The sequence below is a fragment of the Limulus polyphemus genome, unplaced genomic scaffold (genome assembly GCF_000517525.1).
Source record: "Limulus polyphemus unplaced genomic scaffold, Limulus_polyphemus-2.1.2 Scaffold50, whole genome shotgun sequence".
Classification (NCBI taxonomy): domain Eukaryota; kingdom Metazoa; phylum Arthropoda; class Merostomata; order Xiphosura; family Limulidae; genus Limulus; species Limulus polyphemus.
The window spans coordinates 911497-925516 of NW_013665660.1; the positions used below are offsets into that span (position 1 = coordinate 911497).

At 31.4% G+C, this 14020-nt stretch overlaps 1 protein-coding gene across 1 annotated transcript in view; it reads right to left on the minus strand.

Moving 5' to 3' along the window:
* LOC106463052 (carboxypeptidase B-like) overlaps nt 1–11982 on the minus strand; it is a 47245-nt gene extending 35263 nt beyond the window's left edge. Inside the window, exons 1-3 of the mRNA XM_013923026.2 lie at nt 11900–11982; nt 1355–1430; nt 723–859 (exon numbers count right to left, since the gene is read on the minus strand). Of these exons, the coding sequence (XP_013778480.2) occupies nt 723–859; nt 1355–1430; nt 11900–11982 (296 nt within the window). The remainder of the gene's footprint in view (nt 1–722; nt 860–1354; nt 1431–11899) is intronic.
* Between the last annotated feature and the right edge of the window lie 2038 nt (nt 11983–14020).

The window sequence follows — 14020 nt, forward strand, 5'->3', positions numbered from 1 at the left end:
ACTCCTTCTCGTACTTTCATGAATTATCGGGAGACTACTAGATTGGGGGTAGTCTGGTATATATAAGATGGTCACAACGTGACGGAACAGAGGTAATGAGTAATTGAATGTGTGCGGATAAACTATTGTTGGCCACGTGAGACGTGAGCGTTTGTTATAGAGCGACTGTTGAAATTAAGTGTATCGTAAAGTTGTATTCGGAACGAATTTAGGGAAAATTAACTAACGAACGGAGACGTAACAATATTAACCAATTATGAATATGAAATATCTGATTCAAAAATTTTAAAACGCATTCATATGTGGTTATATTTTGGCAACAAAGCTCCTGATACACATCAGAATTCAGTATCCAAATCGTCAAACGTATTTCTCTCACAAAACTAGAATTAAAAAACAAAGTAAACAAGTTTTGACAATGCTGTATGTTATTAAAGGTTTTTCTACACTAGTTTAACACAACAGTTTGCAAAACGAAAAATAAATAAAATATTTAATTTAACTAACGAATTATATAGATTATTTTTGTTGTCGTTTGTAAGGTTTAAAATGGTTTAGTATAATTTACTTAGAGGAATATTGTAGCTTTTTAAAGCTTTGTGTAGAATTGTTTTAAAAGTAAATTAATAAAAATGTTTATTATTCAATAGTTTGTTTGACTATTTTCGTGTTCATTTGTTACATCTAAACACACTTAACATCGTATAATTTCCTAAACTTACCTTTTCAGATTATCTGTTATTATATAAAAATCTATTCCATTATCACTCAGTTCTTTAAGCACTGTTTTTTCCACGTCCGGGGAAGTGTGAATGCTGACTTTTTCGTATTCCTCGATCGGCTCATTCCAAAAATCCACCTCAATAGATAAAATAAATGCATACTCTCGTAACATTAAAAAAAATGACATCTCACTTATCACTGATGATAATGTTGTCTTTATTCGTCGCTTAGTTTAACAAAGGCTTCTCTTGTTATTCGAAAACATAAATGATTGAAACTTCACTTATTTGGGAAAAAAAAAATCCATATTATGTTTAACATAGTTTTATTTTCTGGAAATAAAGATAATAATTGTGCGTATTGTTATAAAAATCAACAGCATAATCTCAGCCTGTTTTACAAGAAAATGTAAGACCTTAAATTATTTCGATTAGTCCTGATTCAGTTACTTTCTTTTTAACTTTAAGTTACTATCATCTAGTTCCACTGAAATTTATCTAAATTTCCATGTTCTCCCATGTTAAAAACATAATCTTAATTCCAACCATTAAAACCTTGGTTTAAGGAGCATTTGGTATATATCTTAAATATATATGTTTGATATATAGCTCTTATGACACTTGGATCTTACCTTTGGGTCTTTTCTCAGATGTCGTAAGACATCAAGTTCTTTCTCACTACTTGCAAACGCACCGATCACTTTATGCCTGCGAGAATAAAGAGTTTTGAATTTAAAATATTTATCTTTGTTCGAAAACCATGTTTAATCTCAATACCAAGATATATGCAATTCTAAAATGATTTTATTAAAAACCAACCTATGAGTTTGTTAACTAACAAAAAAAAAACATTATTTTTTATCAAAGGACAAATTTAACAATAAAGTTTGACAATTCTTTGTAATAATGTTAGACCAATTAAAAAAGAAAACAACTAAGTTAAAATGTATAATTCTGGCGAAAGAACCTTAAATTTCTATTCCTTATTATTAACATATATAGCTCGGTTCTGTCAATACTTGGCTTTCTGCAGTTCTCCCCGTTACGTTTGCACAACAAATATAAACACAAGGTAAATCAGAAGTTGACGAATACTCAAGGCCCCAAAATATAATAGCAAATATATCAATTAGTTTTAAAAAACAAGCACATCAGAAAAGACCTAACAGAAATGTATTTAAGCAGCGAAGATGTTTTAAAAAAGAAGTTGAGTTAAAAGTTATTTAAATTATTTACACAATGAGTATAAAAACGCAATTTGGCATCAAACTCGATAGTTAATCTAATTAACACAGCGAAATAATAACAAAGCGCCAGAAATTAGTGAAGAAAAAAATGTCAAGTAAATTAACAAAGAGACTGATGTACAAGATACATGGACAAACAAAAGAAAGAGGAACACACAGGTATAGTAAGAAAGTAATAAGAGATACAATAGACAAAACTATTGAACAAAATAATGGAAAACTCACATCAATGACTCAAACACTTGAACGAATATTAAAGGATGAGAAAAAACACCTATTGATAAAACACGAGAAAGCTCAATGAAACATGTAGGTAGGTTGTAAAGAACAAAAACAGCATTTTGCATAGCTATATATAGATAAAGATTTGTAAATCAGTTTCAATTGTTAGTAAGTATTATCATACCCTGAAAAATCCTTGACAGCAGATTCTGTGCTGTCCAGAAGAACACATACAACCAACGCAGTACATATAATGATAATTTTCTGCATTTCGGATTTTCTTACAAGCCTGTAAAGTAACACAAACAAATATATATATTCATATCTTCATAATTCGCTTAACTAGCAGACAATACAATTCATACACTAAAATAAAATTACCGAATGCCATTTCTCAATTATATTTAAAAAACATATATGATATATATATAGCATTTTGTACTTACCTGCAATATATTGTAACATGTGAACGATTCCTTGAGGAGTGAAGAGAACCAATTCTACCAACAAATGATGACCTCCAACACTGTCACTGCAATATAACCTGTTTCTGCCTGTTGAAGAGCAAGGTTAATGACAGGGGATTTTCTGGGAGGTTTTAGATTATTGGAACGATAAGCATGCATGAAATTACCACCTAAGGCACAATCTAGTAACAAGTTTTTGTTTGTTATTTAAATTGGTTGTTTTTTTATTTTATAATCAAAATGTTAAATTATTGTTTTAGTATAATAAACGTTCACCGTATACTTATACTTATCACACAGTATAATAAAAAAAAATTTTAAAGTTGTTTTACTTATTCGCGTCAAAATGATAGTTTAGTAAATGTTAAAGAAGACTGACATTCTATGCGATCCCTAGCGGAATTTTTTCCGAGTTTTCGGTCATTCATCTAGCGTCGTGCAACTGATAATATCGGAATTTGAAATTGGTGTGGTCACTTTACAGGTACAAGTTTGTAAGCGGTTATGAATTAATAAAATAAAAGTTATTTTTGCAAATCGTCATCGGGAATATTTTTTATATTAGTCAACCTTGCATGTCCTTCTGACTTTGGCATTGAATGTGTAGTTTTACGTGAAATCATTATACTATAACTTAATGTGTGAATTTGTTTGTAGTTAAGCGCAAAGCTACACAATGGGCTATCTGTAATGTGCCTACCACAGGTATCGAAACCTGTTTTTTTTGTTGTTTTTTTTGCGTTATAAGTATTCAGACTTTCCGCTGTGCCACTGTAGGGGTGTTCCTTATATGTGCATTTTCAACTTTTTTGTATACAGTTTTACTGCAATATATGATTTCGTGATTGTCACTCTTGAAAATGTATGACTGTGTTTCTATAAAGTTATAACTAAGCTTTATGAGTTCAGAAACGAATTATATTTGATCATTAAGTTACTGGTTTTGCAGTTTGTTTGTGTTGTTTTTTTCGCCTCTTTTGATAGTTCATTGATATATTATCTATTTTGTCCTAACTCATATTCGAACTGCATCTTGTTTTTAGTTTTATAGTGCAAAGCTACGCAATAAGCTGTCTTCAGTGGGCCCACTAAATGTATCGAACCTCGATTTTTAACGTATGAGCCCTCAAGCTTACAGTTGAGCCACTGGGATCATTCACATCGTAAAATAATATTTAAGAAACTTGTGATTTCAAATAATATTTGGACTAATAAAATTTTCGTTTTTTTAAAGGTTATGTTTCTCTATAAGTAACGTTGTCTTGTAAAGAATCTACAGTTTGCTCCTGAAGAAGAAAGATTCATCTTTCGAAAACGCTCGGGTGATAACATATCGTATCTTTGTGCTAAACTGATTTCTTGAACCAACGTGTTTTTCTAAACCATGAATTAATAAATTGTATCGTTCAAAAACAACAAAAATTTACAACTTTTTTTTTCATATGTTAAAAATTCATTGCTTTTTTAGAAGTAAACACCTAATTTTAGTGTTAAACACTTAATTACAAATAAATACAAGGAGTACGCATTTTATAATTACAAAATCTTTGTTTGTAGATGTTTTGCGCAAAGATACCTTTGGGTTATCTGCGCTAGCTAATTCTAATTTTGAAGTGATCGACTAGAAATAATATAGCTACCCAATACCACCCACTGCTATCTCTTGAGCTTCTCTTTACAAACTAAAAGTCGGATTGACCATTACCTTTTAACGCCCACATGCCTGAAAAGGCTAGGCGTGATCGATGAAAGGTTTCGATACCACGACTCCCAAATTGCAAATCGAGTGCCCTAACCACCAACCTACGCCAGGCACCGTAATTATGAGATCACAATATTTCTGGTCTTATACTGGAGTTAATTTCTCTTGATAATCAATTTCAACGTTTTGCTCCCTTTTTCTAAGTAATTACATATTTTCAACCCCAACAAGATCCCCTCTCATTGAATACTAAGTCTCATAATCTTTGTTTTAAACGATGTCTGTCGTTTCTTATCAGTGTAGATACCTATATATATATCTGTTATTTGGATGTCAACGATTTACGAAGTACATTATTTTTAATATCCTATCTAAGAAATCCGAATGGGATAGTAGTCCACAACCTTAAAACAACAACAACAAAACATTTAAGACTTTATTCTTATGATTCAATGATAGAATTTAGCCCAAATGTATATACGACGAATAACCCAAATTCCCTGTAAATTCATGACTGTAGAGTGTAATTAGCTTTTTAAATAAATGATTAACTCACTAAAATATATATTTTACAAATAACTAGAAAAATTATCAGTTCATTTGAGTGATTGACGAACATATATATATATTAAAGAGAAAAAACTTTATTTTCAAACTTTAAGAATTATTGTTTAATCAGCTTAATGATGAGCCAGTGACAGAATGCAAATAAAAATACCTTATTTGGAGTCAGTTGAATAATATAGGATTTCCGTTGTTTAACAGCTGAATAGAAGTTGCGTAATTAAGTTCATTAAACATTTTTTTTTAGATTCCTGGAGGTTATTCACTTAGGTTATCCGGTTATACGTAAGCGATTCGTTTGTCTGCATCCCCAGTTTAAAGATTATCGTAAACCATTTGTTTTCAGTTTCTTAAATTGAAAAAAACTAACCACTGGCTTTTGTGTGTATATTTTTAAAGTTTCATAACTTTTTTTATAACAGGAATAAATCTATTTTGTGAATCTGTGTGTGTGTAGTTTTGAAATCTGTTTATATTCGAATGCATGTACTTAGTAACAAACGCAAATATTTAATTTTACCAGAACAGCTTTATTTTTACACCTAGCTCAGTATTTATCAGCTAATTCTTATAAAAATACAATCCATTATTTTGCACATTTTTAAAAATTTTTTTTATCTCACTATACTCGTTTTCATAGCTACGAAGTGACAACAAAAACAGTGTACTATAGACTAAGTGAAACAGAAAACTTCATTGTTCTTTGAATCTCAGTTTAACAAAAGATATAAAAAATGTTTTATATTAATAAATTCAGTATATTACATGTCATATAGAGACGCAAAATCTGTGCACTAAATCAGTACTTATCATTTATAAACTAAGTTAAAATTGTGTGATCTTACCTGTGCACAAACTCGAAATCTTTTGTCGTACAAATTTGTTAGATATACATGACTGTTTCATATAAATTTAATAAGAGAGTTATGAATTAGATAGTTATAAAGCGCGAATGTTGAATTTAATATTCTTAGAAGTGATAATTTATCGCAGGTTTGTTTACGCAACTTTTTACGCATCATTTGTTGTGTAGTTCAGTTGTTGTGAATTGACATCACGTTACTCGAACCTTCTGAATTTTTTCTGTTTTTTTTAAGTGTGTATTGTTACATTATAACGTCTCGTAGTTTGTTGAAAGTTCTAGGTCTCAGTCAAGTCGGGCAATATATATATATAGGCGACCAAGCTATGTTACGTAAGAAAGTTAATGAAAGTGAAAGTAAAAGTGAAGTTAAATTGCATGCCAGTTTAGATGTAACGATCGATTTCTAAAGTGAGTTTCCCAGCTTGTATTGTAATAACAGAGATAGATGAGACCAATTTGTCTTTTCAAAAGATGTTCTAAAGTAATTTAACTCGCCTGTATGGACTTTGACGAAAATGAGACAATTATTTAAAGCTATGGATATAACTGTGATAATCAACAGTTATAGTGGTAATTTTAAAGTGAGTGTCACAAGCGAATCTAGATAATAAAGACAAGGGTAAAAAAGACAACGGAAAAAAGACAAAGGTAAAAATAGACAAAGAAACAAACAAATACAAAAGTCAAAAAGTATCTTGTAAAACAGTATCAATAACAGCTAAGCCAAGCCTAACGCATGTAAGTGATAATAAAAAAGTAAAATGCTTATTTTGGAATTTGTCATTTTATACCATTTCTAAACTATAGGATTTTTTTTACTTTTTTACCTTTTTGTGTAATTTTTTTTGTTTTACAGGGGTTAGGCATGTAAGTGATAATAAAAAAGTAAAACGCTTATTTTGGAATTTGTCATTTCATACCATTCCTAAAATATAGGATTTTTTTTTACTTTTTTACCTGTTTGTGTGAGATTCTTTGTCTTTTTTACCCTTGTAATTATTACTATCACTGGTCAAAGCCTTGTATTGTAACAATAGAGTAGAGGAGAATAATTTGTCTCGTCAAAGGGCGTTGTAAAGTAATTTGAACCCGCCTGTGTGACCTTGACGAAAAAGAGACAATTATTTAAAGCTCAGTATACAACTATCTTAACCAATAGTGTAACGAAGTTTTGTAAATACACTTAATTTGTTTCGAATATATTATTTTAAAACAAGTTTATTGTGTGCTGTCCGTTTATTGTAAAGCATCCCGGCCTTATAAAAACCTGACAAAGTTTAATATTGTTACATCTCCGTTTGTTAATTGATTTTCCGTAACTTCGTTCCGACGAAACTTAAGCGACACAAGTCCTTTCTTAATAAAACTGGTTTATTCTTTCCGAATATAACTTTACCGATACACTCAACTTCAACAATCGCGCTAAAACAAACGCTATATTAACGAACGTCAATAATACTTCTGACTGCAGATCACTTACACAATATCTATACACACATTACATCCCGCGTCACGTTGTCCCCCTCTTATATATACCCGACCACCCTATATCCAGTAAATACTAGATTATTCGCCAAAGTACATGATAGTTCTAGAAACGTTGCGTCACAGTAGTCATGTGACTCGCTGACGCAAAAGTATAAACTCGACATTTAACACACAATGGGAAAGTATTTAACGTAAACAAACAACGATTTCACAAACTATCTGCAATAGCAAATGTGCTTGAAGTATAAAGAATTTAATCGATGGATTTTAAGCTGCATGAGTTCTATCGCTTGGATTTGTAAATACAGTCCATATGTACGAACGAACAAATGTAGCTGTCTGTTGTGTCTATACAAAAAGTTGTATAAAGGTCACACAGGGCTGACGAGAGAGGGGGGGGGGCAAAGGGACAGCTACCCCGGGGCCTGGCAGTGGGATATTCCAAAGCTCACCAAAAATGCGTACTACTTATGAGCTAAAATGGTTACTGCTTTTTCATGGATTCATGGAGAAATTTATCACCTAAATTTCTTTTATGAAAAATCAGCAAAAGTTAATAAATAAAATGAAAGGGTGGGGAGCGATGATATTACTGACCTCGGACCTGAGGTCACGTGAGTCAGTTTAAATAAAATAATAGCCGATCAACTAAACAAATGAATATTTGATCAACTACGTGGGGGAGAAGTAAACTTTATAAATCAAATAATCTCGTTTTGGATTAAACAAAACATTTTTCCAAACGTTTTAATTTTGTACATATTAAAATACGAACGTATGCATTTATAGTTACTAAAATAAACTAAAACTATAAACGAACGTGCAACATGCATAAATTAAACTTTAAATCATGCGTTCGATGTAGGCTAACATAAAATTAATACATAAAATATGTATAGACGAAAAACGAAGTTTCTTGTCCAGAATTCTTAATCTGATGAGCTAATGTTCCTTCAATATCCTACGAACTTTGAACTATAACTCACATCACAGAAGTTTAAACCACTTGCCTGACCAGATACTTTTACATTTAAGTATCTCTTATGTGTCATGAAAAGAATCAGTGATGCTTTTATTTGTATGTGATTTTTGAGCTGTTTTATTGTTTTATATCAAAAAAGGTTTCGAAAATCACCACTATTTTTTTTTAATTTTAACCGTGTGACATGAGCTCTTTATGTCTTAGCACAAAAAGTTGCACTGATCAGATATCTAAAAAATATATTGTATTTGTATTTTCAAGTAAACTGAAACATTTTTAAAAAACAAATTGTAAAAAGTAGATGTGATCAAATTAAATGCTACCTTTTAACAAAACATAAAATGGTAAGTGTTGCATTTTACTTAATTTATATAATAGAAAAAAAATCTGTTTTGAAAATGTTATTTTTGTAATTTCATTTGTTTTACAGAAAATCATCCGGTATTTATCTCTTTAATTAAGATATACATTATCCGATCAAACAGTGCCATTTGACAAAATATAAAGTTTTGCTATATATTTCACTTAGTTAATAAAAACAAATCTGTTTTTGGATTTTTGTTTGTTTGCTGTTAAGGCCATAGCTGTACAATAGGCTATCTGTGCTATGCCCACTACAGGTATCGAAACCCGGGTTTTAACGTTATAAGCCTTTAGACTTACTACTGAGCCACTGTGGACTAGACCAAAGTGAAAACGGTTAACCATCAGCATTTGTAATCAAATGGCTAGAGTTGGCAGCCATTATTATAACACATCCACGGCCTAAAGTGTGGAATGCAACTTTGAGGCAACGTGATGCGAACCACAAATCCTCAGAATGTCCTCTCTTATCACTTAGTCACGCCCGGGGTAAGATGCGAGGATTCTGTCATTACAATATGCATGTTCTGCACAATAGTGAGTGATATTTTAATGTCGTGTTCATACTAGACATTTCATCCATAACAAATCAGATAATGTCGGATGTAGAATTAAGTATGAACGTACTATTTCTGCCATTTTTCCTGATTAAATTTACTATAAAGATCAGAAAGCTAATTCGGCAGATTTGTTAGATTAGTGTTCCATCACAAGCATTTGTGTCTGACCAACTATAGTGTGAACAATTTTCTTATTTTGCTACAGGATATTCCATTATGTTTGAAAACCTCGCGAAATCTTGTTTATTAGACACTGTAAAAAATATTCATTTTTTGATAACACGTACCTTTGTATAGCCATATTTCGTTTTGACCATGAATAACACGTGAATCATGTACAAGAACAATTTGAAAAGTGAGTGTAAAGACGTCGTGTGAACAAACTTTCATAATTTTCTCTGCACAGCTCGTAATCGAGCTTCACATACTCGTTGCCACTGCAACATTTGTCTTGCATGTTTTTATTGTGAGCACTTATATTCTTTTTAAAACATGCATTAAAAGAGAGAGAGAGAGAGAGACAAAAGGACGTGTAAACTTTTTCAACCGTATCGACGTGCGCCATTTTACGATCTCGCAAGATGTCAAAGTCACATGAATATTAGGGAAAGCCATCTGGTGTACTATTTTGGCACTCAAAATCAATGTTTCGGTACAGTGTTGAAAGGGAGCGAATTAAAATTCTTAAAATATCTGCCGAGTTTTATGCGGAACAGTTATTCCAGATTAGTAATGTGAACACGCGTAAGTTACATTATTTCTTTTAATATCGTTTAAACATTTAAATCGTGTTAATATTTCTCCATTATTATTTTTAGGTAAAAAACATACAATTTCATTCCATTAGGTTGAATATTAAGGCCCTCTGAGCCTATTACATAAAAGTATTGAAGATGCAAAATAGATAATTGGCTTTATCTAGATAATGCATATTTTCATTTGATTATTATTATCAGTATATTTTGATAATCCTTAAATGTATCTTATTGTTTTGGATATTTTTGTTTTGTATTTTAGGTTATAGTGCTCTTCTCGCAATCTGTGGGTCGCGGGTTTGTTAAAACGTTGTACATTTGTAATAAAATTTCTTTCACTACCTATTCAAGCCGTCTCCAAACTTTATTTTCTAAAAACTGAGTTCTTCGTCACCAAATTTCAATCTTGGGTTTCCATTCGACGCGGATTTGAAATTGCCGAATTGTCTGCCTGGATGAGTATTTGGTCGTTGTGCGCAAACTGGGAGTGTCAGGTTCTGTTCAGACCTCTTCCTCCTTCCTTCACCATTGTATATTAAACTGTCAAACGCTATAAAATATTTACGAAATCAAGTCTTGAACACTATGTTAAGCACTGACTCTACTTCCTTCTTCAGATTCTTGTCCATAAATAGAATGCTTATAGCATTTAGTGCTAATTTACTACTCTTCATTTGATCATTTACACTCACAAACACTTCCATAGTAAAATGCTTTTTTTTTTCTCTTGAAGTCGTTTCTAGATGCATATTTCACATATAATACTCTTTTTAAATATACTTGTGATAGGTAAAACTAAGCGATATATTATAGTCTTGTACAGGTGGACTTTTTCTTGTAGTAAATATTAAGTTGAGAGAGATACTTAGGACTATCATCATCATGTATGATATAGCAATCTATTGAGGTTAGTGAGTCGTTTTCATATAAATCTTTATCGAAATATTTTAAGGAGCAGTCTATGAGTCTGTCGTGGATTGGTTTTATATATGCGTATTTATGCATGAATTTTAGGTTTGTTGCTCTGGGTACTCTGAAAGCTGTGGTAATTACTGCATTTTGTATAGTCTGTAATTTCTTAATATGTTGGTGCTACATTAGTCCCAGCAGAACAGGTATATTCTACTACTGCTGGTCGTATGTATTGTTACTTATCTGCTTGTTTGATAATTTCCGGTATAAATTCTTTCCGAGAAACTTCGGCGATACAAGTCCTTTCTTGATTAATCCAGTTTATTCTTCCTCAATACAACTTTTAGTAATACACAGACTTTCCAATCAGTACGTTAAACTTAACTACTTATATAACACACGCTATAAATCACAGTGATTCACACACTTTACTTATGATGCCTACTGTTCGCTTGACACAATTATCTATATCTTCAATCTATCTGCCGATCGCGCTGGTTTTTCTCGCCAGGCTTATATATTAAAAAGAGGGTGTCTCGAATGCACTCGGGCCTTCATGATCCTTCGAGAAACTCCAGCACGCATGCTCCCAGCGTCGCGTGACTTCCGCTGTCGTAAAAAATATTATTTACGATTCTTCAAGGATGTTTTCTGTGTTTTTACAAGACAGTATCTTGGTATATTGTTGTCCTTGCCATATTATGTTTCTGATTGGATTTTTCCAAGTTAACATTGAATCATATGTCACTCCAAGAAATTTTGCTGATGTGACGACATGTAAATAGTAAAAGAGTTACGTGCAAGTATATTTCGGAGGGGGGGGGGATTCTAAGCGTTTTTTGTTGATTTTGAAAATAGAATTAGGTTAGTTTTGGAACATGTATTTTTATTCTATGTTTTTGATAATACTTGACAATTTGATTTAGAACTGACTGCAAGTTTGTAGCTGCAATCGAAGGGGTCGTGGAACTCTTCCATATCGCCACATGGTCTGCATATTGTGAGGTTAGGCTAAAATTTGGATCTTCTAATGGTATATCGCTTACATACTTGATGAAAAGGATAGGGTTAACTACCTCTCCTTGGGGAACACCTGCCTCCAGAGTAAAATACTCCGAGTAGATGCCCTCCATGTTCACTCGATATTTGCTATTATCTAAAAAGTTAGACAACCAGTGAATAATACTTGTCGATAAATCAATTTGTTTCATTTTGTATCTTAAGCCATTATGCCATACAATGTTGAATGCTTTCTTTATATCGAGAAAGCAGGCGACAGTGCATTTATTTTGGTTAAAACTATCTATTATGGTTTCACTAATCTAAATAAATGATTTGATGTTTGTCAAAATTTTCTCAAACCATTTTGAACTTCAGGTAATTTTGATGAGATACCCAGAAAAGTGGACAGCCTATTTCTAGTTGTTCTTTCTAAAATTTTTCGTACACAAATAGTCAAACTGATTGGTCGGTAGCTTCCCGGTTTATTTGCTGGTTTGCCTTCCTTTAAGAACATAGGAACTTTGCTTGCTTTCAAAAGGCTGGGATATAACTAGAGTTTAAGGATAAATTAAATAATGCTGTTGGGTGGTCAAACAATTTCTGAGTACCCTTTTTGAGGAGAATGATTGGTATACAATCCTCACCTGGAGCTTTATTTTTGTATGATTTATAGATGTAATTACTTTTATTTTAGTTATTATGTTTATAATTTGGCTTTCATAATCATTATTACATTTTTGTGAATTTTGTAGATTAATAGAAACAGCTGGGAAATTTGGTGTGTTGATGTGTTAAATTTGTTTAATGTACTAATTTACTGTGTTAAAATAGTTTGTATCCATATGTAGTTTATTATACGTTTTAAATGTATTTATTAATTGTTCTTTTAAAACTTCTGTTTTCTGTGTGTTTGTATACGATATTTTATTTTCGTGATTTAAGATCGGATAAGTTTTGTACTGTTTTGATTGTTCTTTTAAAACTTCTGTTTTCTGTGTGTTTGTATACGATATTTTATTTTCGTGATTTAAGATCGGATAAGTTTTGTACTGTTTTGATTGTTAGTGAATTGTTTCATAGTGTCTAAAATTTCCTTGGGTCTGTGTGTTCGTTTAAAATTGCGAGTAAAAAATGTCCCACTTGTCTTATTTAAATTGCTTTATTTCATTTCCAAATTTTGTTTCTTAGTATATTAATCTGAGTTTTGATGAACGGATCTCTAATATTCATATATTGTCTTTTTAGGTGGCGACTTTCTTTTATCGTGTTTATCATTTGTGTGTGTTGTTGCCATTTGTGTATGTTTTTTTTTTTTTGTATAGTTTGTTCTGCAGCTTTGGTAAAGCACTCAGTAATTCTTTAACAACAGTCATCAATATCTGATGATTTCTTGGATAGATTTATTGTTGATTCTGATAATAATTGATCTAATAATTTTGCATATTCTTCCCAATTTGCTTTTTTATAATCAAATTTTCCTTTTCTTATATGTTTATCATGATGAAGTTCGAGATAAAAGACATGTTATTGATAAGTGATCACTGTCTAAATCAAATCCCACATTGATATATAAGCACTTATTTATTACTAATTTGTGATGAGCTTATACGAAAATCCAAGATATTATGCGAGATACTTGTGTGTGTAGGAGTGGTATCATTTAACAACACATTGTCACTATTTTCTAAAAATTCCAGTAACTTCCTTCCGTTTTGTTTAGTTTCATTACATCCAAAATCTTTATGTTTGCTACTAACGTCTCCTATTATTATTATTATTATGCTTTTACTATATTGATTTAACTTATTTAATAAATTCATATATATTGTTTTAGATGGAGAACAATATATTCCTGCTATTGTAATACAATTATCATTTAAGAGATGGATATATATATTATTATACATTCATTTGTTGATTCAATCCTTATCTGTGTCACCGATGGGGTTGATTAATATATTACTACAGTTCTCCTGTTTGGGTCATTTCTGTTGAGTCTGTCTATTCTAATTGAAGTACATTCAATACATTTAAGAGAATTCTTATTGTTTAGCATATGTTCAGTTATAACCAATACATCAGTATTTGTTTCTGTTATTTGTTTTGTTTTTGTTTGTTTTGTTTTGAATTTCGCGCAAAGCTACACGAGGGCTATCTGCGCTAGCCGTC